This window comes from Exophiala xenobiotica, assembly GCF_000835505.1.
Source record: "Exophiala xenobiotica strain CBS 118157 unplaced genomic scaffold supercont1.1, whole genome shotgun sequence".
NCBI lineage: Eukaryota > Fungi > Ascomycota > Eurotiomycetes > Chaetothyriales > Herpotrichiellaceae > Exophiala > Exophiala xenobiotica.
In genome coordinates, this window is record NW_013562494.1 from 1,472,460 (window position 1) to 1,487,121 (window position 14,662).

Consider the following 14,662-nt stretch of genomic DNA (forward strand, 5'->3'; position numbering starts at 1 on the left):
CCTTGAAAAATTGACCATCATTAGAGGAGTTTCAAATGGTATCGTGATTGAGAAATGCTTTCTTTCCTGCCGACACTTTCTGAGGGTATAAGTAATCCATCCCATCCCGGAGAAGTAGTTCGCGGCTGGTATGCTGAGCAACAACGAAACTGTGATGGAGAGGAAGTGCTCCATCGAGATCATGCTTTGATACCTTGCAATATCTGCATATTCCCTCGGCTTGGACATCCCATTGATACACCATCGGTCGGATCGACCTCACTCTCCGGGAACCACGACACGTTGCCGGCACGCGAGGTCGAGCTGCAGAGGCACTCTCCTATCCAGGCCAGAAGCTGACGAACATTCAGCACCCTGTCTGCTGACTATGTAATGTCTGACGTCTTATCCTGAACACTGAACTGTTCACGTTGAGCCCGCCGCCGACCCAGTTGGCGTCTTCCCTACATCCTCCATGGCACTGGTGTCCCTGAACAGTATCTCTTGCTCGAGGCGATCGCAGCGCTCGGCCATGTCGTCTACTATGCGTCGGGAAGATTGCAGTTAGTGTTTGCGCATCCAGTGTACGAAGAAGTCTGGGAAGAGGAAGGTATCCGTACGCTTCGTCAGAATCTCATCGCTGATCCCCTTGAACTTCTTCTCGAGATCACCTAGGAAATCGTCGATGGCCTCGGTTAGTTTGGAGGTGGCGTCGTTAGGAGCAGCGAAGTCGGATGCGGCTGTGGTTGTCTTGCTCGTGGAGTATGGAGGACTCGTGGGCGGTGGTGTTGGGACTGACACCGACTGAAGGTACGTTCCGTTAGGCATGGTCAGGAGGTAGATAGAGCCAAAGCACGTAGATGCGACTCCGGAATAGTGTGGGAGCGCATGTAGAGCTGCGTAACTACTTACCATGGTGTGTCACTCTTTGTTTGTCACGGTGCTTTGTTGGTTGCACAGGGCGGGAAGTATGGAATGTATAGAACTTGCACCGACTTTGTGGTATAAGCCTAATGAGCCTTACACAAGAGACATAGCTGGGTGTTCCAAGCTACCCAGTCCCTGCGAAGTGCTCTATAATAGTGAGATCGTAGACAACTTGGAGGCCAACGTCGATACTGCGAGTAGCCCCGTGGGACCGGGAGTTTGGTCGCTTCGAAAACTGAGTCTGTCTGACAGTCGCAGGCTTGGATTTCGCGGCTAAATTATGATATCATCTTGTCAGGTTGAAATAATATCTTTGCGATGCTGAATCCACCCAAAATCAACTCCGCAGCCCATCTCCAACTCAATACATTTTTTCTGCCAATTCCAGAAATTCTTCAGTAACCAGAGGTCATACAACTCGCATGGACTTCACAACTTAGTCACCCTCAGGATCGATTTTAGAAACCACACCTTATAGAGTTCAATCATGGCCAAGAAAAGCAAGCTTCTGACTGCCCTGGACGCCTACAAAGGACGAGATTATGAAGCAGAGAAGAGGCAGAAACAAGTAAAAGCAGCAGAGAAGCGCAAGCGCCAAAAGTCCGAGAACGCAAAGGAACACGAAGAGCCTGAACAAGATGGTGACAATGTCTCAACCGACCAGAACGGAAATGCCTCGTTAAATCAAGGTGAAAAGGAGGAGTTTGCTTCGTTCTCGAACGAAGAAGACCAACCCAATGGCACCAGCACTACGATTCCTCAACCATCCGTCCCTGTCGACGCATCCGCCTCCGAAGCCGAGAATGAGTCGGACGTTCCTCTTTCCGACCTCGAAGACGAAGACCTCGAAGACACAATCCCACACCAACGCCTGACCATCAACAATGGTCCCGCCTTGCTCGCCTCGTGCAAGCGCATCTCTCTGATCAAGAACCCGAAATCCACACCTTTCCATGCACACAACAGTCTCGTTTCCTCCCTTCCCGCCACCGAAACATCCATCCCAGACCCGAACGACGATCTGACCCGCGAACTCGAATTTTACCGCATCGCGCGCGACGCCGCCGTCGAAGCACGCGCCTTGCTCAAGAAAGAAAACGTCCCGTTCTCCAGACCGGCAGATTACTTCGCCGAGATGGTCAAGTCGGACGAACACATGGGACGGGTGAGGAAGAAGATGTACGATGACGCCGCGAGCAAGAAGGCGGGCGAGGAAGCGAGAAAGTTGCGCGACGCAAAGAAATTTGGAAAAGCCGTGCAAGTGGCCAAGGAGCAGGAGCGCGCACGCGAGAAGAGGAATACTTTGGACAAGATTAAGGAGTTGAAACGAAGTACGCCTATGCCCCAATTGCTAGTTTCGTTGTTGTCACCTTTCCAGCGTCGAGTAACACCATGATTGTGCTGACCTTTCCTGCTCTTCTAGAACGAAAAGGCCAAGATACAGGCAAAGTCCGCGAAGACAATGACGACGAGCTGTTCCAGAGCGTTGACGTCGACAAGGCGCCCGCCAAGGACCGATTGGGGCGCGAGCGTGGTGCCGGTTCCGGACCGAACGTCAAGAGACAGAAGCGCGACCATAAGTACGGCTTCGGTGGGAAGAAGCGACATTCCAAAAGCGGCGATGCAATGAGCAGTGGCGACTTGGCTGGGTTTTCGGCCTCGAAGATGAAAGGCAAAGCCAAACGGCCTGGCAAGAGTAGACGAGCGGCGGGGCGTTGAACAGTACGGCACGAGGGTATTGGAAGGACGAAAGAAAAAGATGATTCAATGCTATGTCTGGTCTGGTCGCTATAATCAAAAAGCAGAAGGGGTATCACGGTTATACATCAACTTCGACATGCCCACCACAGCGCCACTGCTGCTTTGCGCCATCTCCGAAGCCTCGCTTATGCCAAAAGTCATGCAGCCCAATGCCCTAAGAAGGACTGCAGATGCCCTATTTGATACTGCCTGCCGACTCGCTTGGCTTCTTGGGTGACAAGATCTAGCATCTCTTGCGCTTCGGGTCCGGGTGGAAGTTCTGGCAATGCGTCAGGGTCATAATGCCCATTGAGCTGTCGACTTGGACTATCTTCACGACTGCCCGCCGAGTCAGCTGTCGCTTCTCTCAAACGGGTGGGGAGCGGAGGCGCTTGTCGACGGGTCACCAGCGAGGGTGCTGGTATGTCGCTCATCTCTTCATCCTCGTCCAGAGAATCGGCCGCACCTCGAGCGCGTTTGTGAGCTTTACTAGCGCCACTAGGCCGCAAGACAGATTTCATGCGATGACGCTGTTTGTCCGGCTTGCCGGGCGTCTTCATGGTCTCGTCGGCGACTTCTCCTGCTAGAGTGGCTTCTAGCTCATCATAGATTCTCCGGGTAGACCAATTGAACTTCTTGCGAAGTTTGGCCTCATTCATAAGTCGGAGGAGTTCGTCGGCGGATCGCTCGAAAGCAGCCACAGCGTCATCGTGTGTACCTTCGAAAGCAGCTAGTTTCTCTAGTTCCGTTGCAGCCTCGTCGATCCCACAATGCCGCATATTGAAGTTGGCTGATTTTCGTAGTACGTTGAGCATTTCCCATATTGGTTTGGTCCAGTCGACTGGCTCAGGCTTCGTTTCTGTAGGCGTGCTTGCACTGTCTTCAGAATCTGCTTCGGATTTCCCCCCGAGCTCCGACTCCTCTGAGGTGGAAGAGTCATCCTCTGACTCAGCGTCGTTCTCGTCGTCCACGTCGTCCCCATCAGCCAAATCTGGCTCCGCGACTGCCATGGACTGGTTCAGCCGAGCCAGGATTAACTTCAGTTCCTCCAATTCCTCGGAGTAAGTCTCGGCCAAGTGCTTCCAAAGGTAGGTCTGGGACCAGTTTATACCTTCCCTCTCCTCGATCATGTTCCTGAGAAGGAATCTGTGATGCTTGTGTATTGTCTCCATCGCCTCGTCATCGTCATCGATTCTGTATCCAGTGTGTTGCTGGTAATCTGTAAGAAATGGATCTATTCTGAATCCAAACCGTTGTCGCGTCTTTGGCAGTCTCTGATGCTGGTCGACCATGAAATAGAATAAGTCGATGGCCTCGACCGTGTCGTTATAATGGCTCAGGTAGCGATCCGAGGGCGAGACGATCTCGTACCAGCCTGCTTTCCCAGCAGCCCATATACAAGGCTTGCCATCGTCATGTTGTCCGAAGCTGTAATTTGTAACGTTGTCGATCTTTATCCGTGCATGGAGTGGGTTGTCAATCAATACTGGCACTTCCGTCAGCATTATATGATGTACGGGAACGCCTGAGAGCATACCTAGATCGTCATGTTCATCGCCCAGAGGCATTAGCTCGCCGAGCACACAAAGCGGTGTCTCATCGGACGCCTGCAGCAAGTCTGCATATCGGCCCTTTCCCTGATAGAACACTTTGGCTTCTCTTAACATGAAATCTGGCCAAGTGTTGACATCGTCTGGGACGGGATCGAGAGGTTTCAGGACACGTTCTTCGGGCAGAGTGGACATATCAGTGATGAGGGTCGGATTTCATGCTGCGACTTCGAGGTAGGTTCGGGTTACGTTGTTGGCAGGGCAGGATTTAGATGTGTCATACCGATGTGGTCATGGGTCTCAAAGGTCGGGCGCGTGGCCTCGGTTCGATAGGCAAGGGCGAGGAGTTGTCAACAATGCGAATATGAAGTGCAATGAGAGGTGAATGGGTTAGAGTCAGAAGCATTGTGGAGAGCGTGGCAGCAGTCGAGTCAAGGCTGGGAGGAGAAGCAAAAGCGTGTTGCTGCACTTGCACGATGTCATTTGTCCGATTGGCTTGAATCTGCCCCTCGGCTGCACTTGTCTACATCTGTACTAGTGCTTTGCCTTCGCGTGGCAGCTTATCTCCGCATGAAATGAAGTGAAATATTTCCCAGGCGGGTGCCAGGATCACCAGACTGTTGGCTGCACTTCACTCGGACCACGACAAAAGACCTTCATGTGAGGCACCAAAGTTGCCTATTTCTACCCATCAAGGCCATCGTCCTTGCATGCCTATACGGCATATTCTCAACATGGCTCAGCCATCCGGAAAGATCCTCGAAGGTGTCTTCGGTGAGGCCAATTCCTCTCCCGAGGCCCTGCCTCCCATTTCCATGCATGTCCTGACCGCCACAATCTCTCTTTAGCCGTGAGCAAGCCGCCGAGCCTCTCGTCTGCCCAAGTCTTGCGAGATCTCCAACACCATTTCGCCGAGTCCAAAACTTTTGCGCCCTTGTTACAACGAACCAGGAGGGGCGAAGAAGAGCAAGAACGACGCCAGCCGAAGCGGCGGAGGCGCGACAATGACCAATTCTTCAAAATGGGCCATGGCGGCACACTTGATCCCCTGGCTACAGGTGTGCTTATAGTGGGCATAGGAAGAGGCACCAAACATCTTATGGATTTTCTCTCATGTAAAAAGACCTACGAGACTGTTGTTCTCTTTGGTAAAACAACAGACACCTACGATGTCATGGGAAAGGTTGTTGCGGAAGCACCAACAGAGAATATTACAAGAGCCGTGGTTGAAAACGAGATTGCGAAATTCCAGGGCAAGATGAAGCAAATCCCCCCAATCTACAGCGCAATCAAGATCAACGGCATGAAGTTATATGATTATGCTCGAACGGGAAAGGAACTCCCTCGCGAACTGGAGAGCCGCAATGTCGAGATTTCGGAGTGTTCTTTACTCGAATACTACGAATCTGGTCATCACGACTTTCGTTGGCCAGCCGAGCAAGCTGATGATGAAGAGAAAGCTGTGTTTAAAAAGCTTATGAAAGGCGCTGAGGACACGAAGCAATCGATCACCACGGAACATGAACGAGCACTGTCGGATAAGAATGACGCGAAAACCTCCAAATCCTACGGCAAAGATATTCCACGTCACGAGAAGGCAGCAATGCACATTCACCATCTACCCACACAAGAGGAAGTCCCTGCTAACGCTCCTGCCGCTCGTATTCGCTTGACGGTCAGCAGCGGGTTCTATGTTCGGTCGTTTGCGTATGATCTGGGGATTGCTTGCGGTTCATATGGCACAATGGCATCTTTGATCAGAAGTCAACAGGCCGAGTTTACCAGTCTTCAGCCTGCTCCAGACGGGCTCGTACCTGCGCTTACGTATAAAGATTTGGAGGCTGGAGAAGTTACATGGGGACCAAAGGTGTCATCGGTGCTTGAAAAATGGATAGAAGAGCATCCGATGTCTGACCAAGATAGAAACCGTGATCGGGATCGCGATCGAGATGGCAGACAGTACTCTCATAGAGGACACCGGAATCCTCTGGGCCGAGGAGGAGGTTCAAAGAGATCCTGGGATGGTCGCAGAGATGGCGACAGGTCTGATGGCCATCGCAGACGCAACAGCTCATCGCCAGAGATCCAAGATCGATAGCCAGGTGCCAGTTTGCTGGGGTGGCCGGGTAGATGTAGAACTCTCGTGAACCCTGAGAGATCTAGGCCAGCGAGCTGGAAATCACAGGCAATTACGTGGGCCAAGCAGTGCCAGGCATGTTCCTTGCATGGCCGGTCCGAGTGGCGGTGTTTGCCGGATGATGCCGCCAAAATCTTTCTGTGATCTTCCCAGATTCTGCGCCGCATCGGCCAATGCAGATCTCGCCTGCAGGCACTTTCGCCCCTCGCGCACTCCGCATGTTTGGCTGCATTGCGCAGTCTCAGCCCCATCTCGACTTTTATCCCTTGAGTCGTGTGATTCCAGCAGCCACTCACTTTTATTAACACAGTTGCATCTCGGAGGACTTCACTCTCATTTTGTCATGTCTGATCGAATCTAGCGCTCTTCCAACTCTCAGTGTCCTTCCTTACGCAATATCGTTTCGTCCTGCCACACCAACATCATGGGACCCTTGCCGTCACAGGACCGACCCTTGTCTGGTCTTGCCGCGCTCAAAGCGAAAAAGGCCGCTCCCAAATTCATGACGAAGATTGTCACCGTGCATCCAACAACGAAGCCGACCCCAAAGCCTCAATTGTCCGATTCGTCGTCGCAGTCTCCTTCCTTGCGCAAACCTGTCTCCAATGGCGCCCCCCGAAAAGAAACCATTCCTCGCAAATCAAGCACGCCTGCCTCGGTGCCTTCCAGGCAAGGTAGCCGTGAGCCTCTGGAGCGAGTCAGACATGAACGACAAAACCGGGTCAAGCGTGCATCTCCTGCAGTTTCGACACCGAGATTCACAAGCTCCGATGACGATAGTGAAGAGGAAAAGCCGAAGAAGCGAATACGCAGAGACCAAAATGACAGTATCGACGAAAAACGGAAAGTGAGGGACCCTCAGGCGTTCTCGGCGGATGATAGCGACAGTCTCCCTATGATCCATGCCATACAAATTGCAAACACCAAAGCCGATGCACAAGGTAGGGTCAAGTATGAAGCATTCTTCACAGCGTTGAAAGGTGATGAGGATGACGACCCTGTTATCGAACTTCAATATCCCACCTCGTTACAGGGCGAGGAGTACCAGCTGGTCAGACCTATCGATTCCTCCGACTTCAAGCCGTTGGATGAAATAGAAGCCAATATGAAAATAGTGGCCGAATACTATCTGGACCGCGACTCGGCACGCAAAGTCAACAATGAAGAAGAGGGCACAGGATTCGTGCAAATGTTGCACCGACACGCAAGCCAAGGTTTGAAAGGACGAGTTGGGGCTCAGTCAAACTACATCGACGTTGTCAACCAATACAACACTCTAATAGCGGAAAAGCGCAAAGACGGCACGATCGGCATGAAGCTGGATCAAATGACTCGGGTCGACCTCAGGTTGGTCGAACACATCATCAGAGGTCAGGTCTATGCTCGAACAGTATCGCCTAGCGTCGAATCTGTGAGACAGTACGAGGGTTTCTCGAACTTCGTCTATGGAGAACTTCTTCCCAAATTCTTGAGTCGGATATTCAAGGAGACCGGCTTGAAATCTGATCAAGTGTTCGTCGATCTCGGATCCGGCGTTGGCAACTGTGTTGTTCAAGCAGCGCTGGAAACTGGTTGTGAGTCGTGGGGTTGCGAATACATGGAAAATCCGAACGAGTTGGCCCAGCTCCAGGCAAGGGAGTTCCGGGCTCGTTGTCAGCTCTGGGGCATCAAGCCTGGCAGCGTCCACCTCATTCATGGAGACTTTCTCAAGAACGAGGCAGTGCGTCAGGCTCTCAAACGAGCGGACGTCGTCTTGGTCAACAACCAAGCATTCTCCGCGGAGCTCAACGACAACCTGAAATACATCTTTTTGGATCTCAAGGAGGGTTGCCACATTATCAGCCTCAAGCCCTTCCGCAGTCCCTCTCACAAAATCAAAGAATCGAACGTCAACGATCCGATAAATGTGCTCTCAGTCATTGAGAAAGATCGCTGGAGTGGAATGGTCAGCTGGGCAGATGATCCCGGGAAGTGGTTTCATCAACGGAAGGATAAGAGAGAGTTGGACGCCTTTATTAAGAGCATGGGAGCCCATGATTAGCAATTGGACACGGTCAAGCGTTACGCGACGGAATCGAACGAGGCAGCAAATTCGGGATTAGGAAGGGCCGGCCTCCGCTCATTCTTGGATGAAAGCTTTGACGACTGATGATTGACGATTTTGCATAGCGATGGACCGGCAGCGACCATTTTGGCAATTTGGCTCTTTGGCCATGCTTCGACAGCTAATGTACTACCTAGTTATTAGAAATTGGCCTGGTGCTACTGACGCACTAGTGCTTTGATGATAAGAGATCGTGGTCCCTGAAGTTTGACGTTGGTTCTCGTTTGCTATATTAGCTTCTGAAGCCCGAGTGCGATTTCGATGATCCTCGCTCATACGCTGTGGCACTGTTCCAACCTCTCTTCGGACGGACATGAACTGTCGGCTCTGAAGCGGCATCCCCAACAAATCCATCGCCCGGCTGGAACGCCGTGGGAGGACACAGCTCCCCCACGAGTATGCCTGACTACCTCCCGGGGCGCCGATCCGTGCTCGGTGTTCAAGCAGCCTGCAAAGTCGGAGAGATGGCGTAGAATGGGCCGTGATTTCCAGATCGAGCCCTGCCCTTTCTAAGGAGATGGATAGGTCGGCAATGCATGAAGGGCAATTCGAGGTTCGCCTGTAGCTGGAGAGGCAGCGGTCAGGATCCTTCTGGTAACAGAGTCGTATAGAGAATCTTCTTACGGCCGAAGTGAATGTCAATCAGGTGACATGAAGGGGAAAGGGTTTGTGCTCACCTTCCAAAGTCCTCCCCAGGTCTCTAAACGGACGTTCGCAGATATCGAATGTCGCCCTCAGTTCTGTATGGCTTGCTGTCACTGTCTCAGAGACGACAAGAGCAGTAGAACTTGGTGGATGCTGATGCGAGAAGTCCGGGATCAACATCATAAGCCAAACTTATTATCCTCGTTCATCTTATCGGCTTCTTTCCCCATCCTCGCCATCCATCGATCAACAAGCTCCTTGTTCTCTTTCTTCAACTTGTCGGACTGCTCCTCGGCCATATTGAGCTGCAAATTCAACGTGACATTCTCGTCCTGCACGTTCTCGATCAATTTCGCCTTGCCGCGAAGTTCCTCCTCCCGATCCCTCAATTTGACCGTCAATTGAGACACGCTGGCGTTGTGTTGGGCAATCCGCTTGTTGTCAACTTTGGCTTTGGACTTGAGAGTCTCAAGTTCACGCTGCACAGCATCCAGACGAGATTGAAGATCACCACGTTCTTGCTGGGCCTTGGCCAGGTCCTGACGAATTTGAGCGACTGTTGGAGATTCTGGACGAGCAGCGGGTGATGTGACTCGTCTCATGCCCATGCCTATCAGGGACGAAGGCTGAGGAGATGTCGGAGCCTCATCCTCCTCGGATGGTGCCTGTGCGGCTGCTGTCTTTTGGAGCTCGGCCTTTTCGTCGGCAAGTTTGGTGCAGTAGTCGTAAAGACCCAGATTGGCTGATTCAACCTTGTCTCGGCCTTGCAAGGCTGCCAGGTACTGGTCCCTCCAGGTAGACATAGTGTTATCGGATTGTTAGCATCGTGAACATCGGCTCATCAAGCATCTGCCAATCATATTAGAAGAGTATATAAGATCCCGAATGAGAATCCAGTTGGAATGTGATCGCCCAGAGACGTAAGAGTTCCTCCAGAGATGGGCATGGAATGAAATGAGATCGGCTGACCTTCCCTATAACAGGATGGCTGGCCTCGATAACAATAGGGGGCCTTTGATGGCCAAACAATCCAGGCCTGCGGTTGGATCCAACAAGCTAAACCGCCCCGTTGTCTGGCGATTACATGACGACCATGGATCGGACTTCTTGTGTGCATTGCTTGTTCTAATATCGACGAAGCTTCCTCGAACACTTGCGTCTACACACACCCCTGTTTCACTGCTTTCTGCGTCGGTTGTAATCTCCAAGAGCAAACGCTGTGCCTTGTCTGATCGCCATCAAACATCCATCGCCGACGTCCGCGTGACCTCTAGCCGCAGAACTACCAACTGCCTGCACCTGCACCGGCCACGATTGATATCGATTATCGAGCCCTAGACAAGACCCAACACTTGTGGTACTCATCAGCCATGTCGTCAAGGAAGAAGGTGTTATTGAAGGTGTGATGTCCGTCTGCTCACTATCACAATCTTTCACTGACACTTTGGCGCAGGTCATCATCCTCGGTGACAGTGGTGTCGGCAAGACCAGTTTAATGAATCAATATGTCTGTCTTCCTATCTATCTTCCCTCGCGCCTTGACTTCCTACTGACACAATGACTGTGCAGGTGAACAAGAAATTCTCCACGTCCTACAAAGCCACGATCGGCGCCGACTTCCTGACCAAAGAAGTCACCGTCGACGACCGGATCGTGACCCTGCAGCTCTGGGACACGGCCGGGCAAGAGCGCTTTCAGTCGCTAGGTGTCGCCTTCTACCGTGGTGCCGACTGCTGCGTGCTTGTCTACGACGTCAACAGCGCCAAGTCATTCGAGACGCTCGACTCGTGGCGTGACGAGTTCCTCATCCAAGCTTCCCCGCGCGATCCGGAGAGCTTTCCCTTTGTCGTGCTAGGCAATAAGATCGACATGGGCGAAGAGAGGAGGATGATCTCACAGAAAAGAGCAATGGCATATTGTCAATCACGCGGGCAGATGCCGTACTTCGAGACCAGCGCAAAGGAGAGTATCAATGTCGAGCAGGCGTTCGAGGTGATCGCACGGAATGCCCTGGCCCAGGAAGAGAGTGAGGAGTATGGAGGTGATTTCTCGGACCCAATCAATATCAACCTCGACCAAGGGAGGGAAGGATGTGCTTGCTAAAGTTGGTGGGCTAGATGGAGTTCGGTTGGAGCTGGAGCTACTTTGGTATTTGCCAGAGTCTGATGCATACACGCCCCACCAAATGCCGGTGAGCAATGTGCGAAGATAGGGAGATCGCTATGAAAGCAGAAAGAGAGTCTGAGGGTGTTTGACGAGAAACATGGCAGAAGGCCCATCAGGATCTTCGCTAGGGACTGAGTGGCACATTTGTATTTGATTTCTCAGGCGCTTGGCTCGCCAGGCCCATGGGGCGTTTTAGGCGCAAGCAATGCAATGAAGCATTCCGGGCTGGTGGCGTACAGAATACAGACACTGGCAATTTCACAGGTCAAACCCTTTCTCTGTATCCACTACAACGCTGCCGTCACAGAATACTGATTACGTGTTGCAAATGGCCATGGCACTTTTCAAAAAGGATACCACAGCCCACGCTACTTCTGGGACCGCTGAAGAGATACAAAGCTCAGAAGTCCTGGGAGCATAGCCAATAGGGCTCGTCTTGGTGTCGTGAATATGAAGCCCCGTCCTGTGTTGCAGGTAAGATGAGGAGGTGAAGCTGCTGCTGCTGCAGCAGCAACGCGTATAGACCAAGCCGAACCACTCTGTGAGTGATAAAGAGTTTACGCCTGTAAGTGTGACCATGACCGCGACCTGTGACCATATCATTCGAAAATCCCAGAATATCCCATTCCGCAGTAACAAGAAGCATGGACTGGTTCTTGTCCCGTTTGCACCGCACCGCACCGCACCGCCAGTGTCCAAGGTGCACTTCCACGATGAGAATCTGTCAGCGACACAAGCGATGTTCTTGAGGGCAGCCAGAGGCTAGTGCTGCCAAAGCCACATTCCATCTGGTAGCCCGTGGCTGGCGGGGGGAAGTAGATTTCCATGTGCATCGTGGGGAGGAAAAGGAGTAATTGTAGCCGTAGTATGATTCTCATTTTCGGATTCTCTCTGCGCTGCTGTTGACACGCTATTCTGAAGGAAACAAAGAGAAAGCACAATTTTTAAGGTGGTGCCAATGGTGGTAGGAGGCACACTCACCAGCTGGTGGAGCTGACGCTTGAGAAAGAGCAGCAGGCCACGGTCATACAGTAGTGGCGGCACATAGCATAGTAACTCCATCTGCACCAGGCCCGGTCATCAGGATCGTAGACGATAAAACAAGCACGCTCTTGTCTGGCAAGCAGAAAATTCCCCACGAGACCCGGTCTGTCCATCCCAGAAATGCTCGGCCTCTCACAAGGTCCTTAAGTATCCAGTAAGTCTTTTTGTGGGTTGAATAGAAGCTTCCTCCACTTTTCCCTTCGGTTGTCGTCGGTGAAAGGATGTGGTAAAGAAAATCGGCTTCTGATGGTTTTGGTGCTCGCCAGCCTCGAGATTGAGCATCAAGACATTTCGCCATCGACGGAAGAGAATACACCCTTATCCCGTGCAACTTTGTTTCACCAAGCCCAGATTTTGAGCTGAAAAATTCGGTCAGCTAAACCATGCCACCAATGACCGACAGGAGGAATGACTTACGAGAGAATCCCACGATCCAGTACATAGACTGATGCCATCATTGCTAACACCAAGACAACTAACTCGGTTTTCATGGCCATTGAGCGAACCCACTTTGTCACCCCGGAGAGTATCCCAGACCTGGATACTTGATCAGCTTGCATTTCAGCCGGAAGGAATCATGGTACTAACCTTGCATTCGAAATCGTCGTAACCGGCGAAGAGCAAACGTCCGGACACTGAGAAAGCGACGGAAGTGATACCGCAAAGTACTTGTTCATTCTGTAGCGAGTCAGTACGGCATCAAACAGAGACAAGTGGAGATGCATACCTGATAAGACATCAGTTCCCGATCAGCTCGGATGTCGAAGAGTCTGCAAGAGGCATCATCGGAACCAGTGCCAAAGGCATTTCCGTCTGGGAAAAATTGGATCGCATTGATATCGGATTCGTGGCCAGCGAACGTTTGCACAGCCTTGCCTGTTCGGACATCCCATAATTTGGCAAATGCATCGCATGCGCCGGAGACAAAAACATTGGCATTGGTCGGATTTATGCTGATGCTCATGACATCGCCGAGATGGTCTGCAAATTCGGTGACTTTGGAACCTGTCTCGATATCCCACATCATGCAGGTCATGTCGCCAGATGACGTGATGATCTTTCGGTCGTTGACAAATCGACAGCATGACAGATATCCTGAATGGCCTGACAATTCGCGAGCAACACGTGTGGGGCCTTCTCTTGTCGAAAGATTGTAGATGGAACAGATGTTGTCAAGACCACCGCAGGCGACGTAATTTCCGCTGGGGGCATATGCACAGGTCATGACCCATGAGGAGCGAAGAGGAATGGCATGTACTTTGTTGGTGGTGTAGGCGTCCCAGATAATCAACTTTCCATCTTGTGAGGCAGAGACGAGATGCCGTCTGTCTGTGGACCAATGCATAGCATATATTTTGGCAAGATGGCCTTTGAGATTCCTTCGCGGTTTCATACCTATCCGGGGTAGGCTTTCGGTGTTGTTTAGAGCAACTTGTCGCACTGAATGATGAAGAAGCATTAGCAAATCCTTACGGATGAGATTGTCAGCACCCCCATCGACTTACAGCTTGTATCGGCCAAATCATCCTTCTTGCGCTTGATACGGTCTTTAAGGCCTTCGGCTTCTCTTCTTGCAGCCGTGATTTTGGCCTGCATCTGCTCTCCAGTCAAATCGTTCGACATCGTGCCGACTGGGAGGTCCTTATCGGACCAATTCAGACGGAAGACCACAACTATCACACAATGTGTCTTTGAAGGAGCTCGAGAGATGCGCGAGGAAGAATCGTTTCGTCGCGGTGTGCAACCGAGGTCAGGAGGCTGCGCAGCGCAGGCAGCTTGGAGGTGGAGGAGTCAGGGATGCCGAGACTAGCGCCGTCACCTAGGGCCGCAATCAGAGGGAGGTTGTTGCTGCAGACGGCAAACGTCGAAGTGCGTTGAGGGATGATAGCGATGGCTCGCGCGTGGATTACAGAGACGTTGGAAAGATGGGACGGTGGTGAGGTTGGATCAAGAAAGGCACTCTGGGAAGGTAATTTGAACGGCAGGTCGGGAATCTAGGTGCTAGGTCAGCTCCGTGGGCTAGGTGGGCTCTGGTGTGTGTGGTGCGCACCGAGTGTCAACTAAAACCAAAGGGTGCCGGTAGTCTGTAATTCGATTCGTAGAACGGATTCCAGTGATGGGGTCCTTCCCGGCGGGTCTGAATTGGCCCGTGGGAAGCAACACTAGAAGCAGATCAAACCCCCGGTTGCTGCCATTGGCAAGACATCAGGTATGGCTAGTAAGGCTTCTCGTATGTGTCGATCTGGTGGGTGAACATTCTACAGTGCTATGTATTTCCGTCTGTACAACTTATCGCCGTGTCAAAAGATGCAAGGACTACGGGCTTGCTCCCCAAATACTGCCTGGAGTCAGAGTTGTCAGAGCCTCTAC

At 51.9% G+C, this 14,662-nt stretch overlaps 8 protein-coding genes across 9 annotated transcripts; 4 read left to right on the forward strand and 4 right to left on the reverse strand.

Moving 5' to 3' along the window:
* Nucleotides 1-25: 25 nt before the first annotated feature.
* PV05_00578 (uncharacterized protein) lies at nucleotides 26-1,094 on the reverse strand. The gene is made up of 3 exons (XM_013465482.1): nucleotides 892-1,094; nucleotides 600-783; nucleotides 26-521 (listed from the first exon to the last, which is right to left on the reverse strand). Exons 1-3 carry the CDS (start codon nucleotides 892-894, stop codon nucleotides 406-408), a joined length of 303 nt encoding a protein of 100 aa, XP_013320936.1. The 5' UTR covers nucleotides 895-1,094; the 3' UTR covers nucleotides 26-405.
* Nucleotides 1,095-1,292: 198 nt separating this feature from the next.
* PV05_00579 (uncharacterized protein) lies at nucleotides 1,293-3,405 on the forward strand. The gene is made up of 2 exons (XM_013465483.1): nucleotides 1,293-2,237; nucleotides 2,330-3,405. Exons 1-2 carry the CDS (start codon nucleotides 1,394-1,396, stop codon nucleotides 2,623-2,625), a joined length of 1,140 nt encoding a protein of 379 aa, XP_013320937.1. The 5' UTR covers nucleotides 1,293-1,393; the 3' UTR covers nucleotides 2,626-3,405.
* On the reverse strand, nucleotides 2,654-4,620 carry PV05_00580 (uncharacterized protein). Its single transcript, XM_013465484.1, has 2 exons — nucleotides 4,184-4,620; nucleotides 2,654-4,132 (listed from the first exon to the last, which is right to left on the reverse strand). The coding sequence occupies exons 1-2, from the start codon at nucleotides 4,389-4,391 to the stop codon at nucleotides 2,805-2,807; spliced, it is 1,536 nt and encodes a 511-aa protein (XP_013320938.1). The 5' UTR covers nucleotides 4,392-4,620; the 3' UTR covers nucleotides 2,654-2,804.
* A 184-nt stretch (nucleotides 4,621-4,804) lies between these two features.
* Nucleotides 4,805-6,449, forward strand: PV05_00581 (tRNA pseudouridine(55) synthase). Its single transcript, XM_013465485.1, has 2 exons — nucleotides 4,805-4,970; nucleotides 5,045-6,449. Exons 1-2 carry the CDS (start codon nucleotides 4,907-4,909, stop codon nucleotides 6,292-6,294), a joined length of 1,314 nt encoding a protein of 437 aa, XP_013320939.1. The 5' UTR covers nucleotides 4,805-4,906; the 3' UTR covers nucleotides 6,295-6,449.
* Nucleotides 6,450-6,544: 95 nt separating this feature from the next.
* PV05_00582 (uncharacterized protein) lies at nucleotides 6,545-8,634 on the forward strand. Its single transcript, XM_013465486.1, has one exon. It carries the CDS (start codon nucleotides 6,758-6,760, stop codon nucleotides 8,372-8,374), a length of 1,617 nt encoding a protein of 538 aa, XP_013320940.1. The 5' UTR covers nucleotides 6,545-6,757; the 3' UTR covers nucleotides 8,375-8,634.
* Nucleotides 8,523-9,989, reverse strand: PV05_00583. 2 transcript variants are annotated; one of them, XM_013465487.1, is made up of 2 exons: nucleotides 9,115-9,989; nucleotides 8,523-9,002 (listed from the first exon to the last, which is right to left on the reverse strand). In XM_013465487.1, exon 1 carries the CDS (start codon nucleotides 9,883-9,885, stop codon nucleotides 9,262-9,264), a length of 624 nt encoding a protein of 207 aa, XP_013320941.1. In that variant the 5' UTR covers nucleotides 9,886-9,989; the 3' UTR covers nucleotides 8,523-9,002; nucleotides 9,115-9,261. The 2 variants fall into 2 exon arrangements, with proteins under 2 accessions (XP_013320941.1, XP_013320942.1); XM_013465488.1 differs by having other exon boundaries at nucleotides 8,523-9,056.
* A 134-nt stretch (nucleotides 9,990-10,123) lies between these two features.
* PV05_00584 (uncharacterized protein) lies at nucleotides 10,124-11,590 on the forward strand. Its single transcript, XM_013465489.1, has 3 exons — nucleotides 10,124-10,482; nucleotides 10,536-10,589; nucleotides 10,652-11,590. The coding sequence occupies exons 1-3, from the start codon at nucleotides 10,453-10,455 to the stop codon at nucleotides 11,183-11,185; spliced, it is 618 nt and encodes a 205-aa protein (XP_013320943.1). The 5' UTR covers nucleotides 10,124-10,452; the 3' UTR covers nucleotides 11,186-11,590.
* A 106-nt stretch (nucleotides 11,591-11,696) lies between these two features.
* On the reverse strand, nucleotides 11,697-14,245 carry PV05_00585 (guanine nucleotide-binding protein subunit beta). The gene is made up of 5 exons (XM_013465490.1): nucleotides 13,798-14,245; nucleotides 13,020-13,732; nucleotides 12,881-12,970; nucleotides 12,710-12,829; nucleotides 11,697-12,651 (listed from the first exon to the last, which is right to left on the reverse strand). Exons 1-5 carry the CDS (start codon nucleotides 13,913-13,915, stop codon nucleotides 12,631-12,633), a joined length of 1,062 nt encoding a protein of 353 aa, XP_013320944.1. The 5' UTR covers nucleotides 13,916-14,245; the 3' UTR covers nucleotides 11,697-12,630.
* Nucleotides 14,246-14,662: the final 417 nt, after the last annotated feature.

Bases quoted from the DNA above. Each gene is read 5' to 3' on its own strand.
- PV05_00581 (XM_013465485.1), top strand. From the start codon at position 4,907: ATGCCTATACGGCATATTCTCAACATGGCTCAGCCATCCGGAAAGATC. The intron at 4,971-5,044 runs GTGAGGCCAATT...ATCTCTCTTTAG, and splicing joins GATCCTCGAAGGTGTCTTCG to CCGTGAGCAAGCCGCCGAGC.
- PV05_00578 (XM_013465482.1), bottom strand. The intron at 522-599 runs GTACGGATACCT...CCCGACGCATAG, and splicing joins CGATGAGATTCTGACGAAGC to TAGACGACATGGCCGAGCGC.
- PV05_00580 (XM_013465484.1), bottom strand. From the start codon at position 4,391: ATGTCCACTCTGCCCGAAGAACGTGTCCTGAAACCTCTCGATCCCGTC. The intron at 4,133-4,183 runs GTATGCTCTCAG...CGGAAGTGCCAG, and splicing joins CGATGAACATGACGATCTAG to TATTGATTGACAACCCACTC.
- PV05_00582 (XM_013465486.1), top strand. From the start codon at position 6,758: ATGGGACCCTTGCCGTCACAGGACCGACCCTTGTCTGGTCTTGCCGCG.
- PV05_00585 (XM_013465490.1), bottom strand. From the start codon at position 13,915: ATGTCGAACGATTTGACTGGAGAGCAGATGCAGGCCAAAATCACGGCT. The intron at 13,733-13,797 runs GTAAGTCGATGG...TTCATCATTCAG, and splicing joins TGATTTGGCCGATACAAGCT to TGCGACAAGTTGCTCTAAAC. The intron at 12,830-12,880 runs GTTAGTACCATG...TCAAGTATCCAG, and splicing joins ACGACGATTTCGAATGCAAG to GTCTGGGATACTCTCCGGGG.
- PV05_00583 (XM_013465487.1), bottom strand. From the start codon at position 9,885: ATGTCTACCTGGAGGGACCAGTACCTGGCAGCCTTGCAAGGCCGAGAC.
- PV05_00579 (XM_013465483.1), top strand. From the start codon at position 1,394: ATGGCCAAGAAAAGCAAGCTTCTGACTGCCCTGGACGCCTACAAAGGA. The intron at 2,238-2,329 runs GTACGCCTATGC...CTGCTCTTCTAG, and splicing joins GATTAAGGAGTTGAAACGAA to AACGAAAAGGCCAAGATACA.
- PV05_00584 (XM_013465489.1), top strand. From the start codon at position 10,453: ATGTCGTCAAGGAAGAAGGTGTTATTGAAG. The intron at 10,483-10,535 runs GTGTGATGTCCG...ACTTTGGCGCAG, and splicing joins GGAAGAAGGTGTTATTGAAG to GTCATCATCCTCGGTGACAG. The intron at 10,590-10,651 runs GTCTGTCTTCCT...ATGACTGTGCAG, and splicing joins CCAGTTTAATGAATCAATAT to GTGAACAAGAAATTCTCCAC.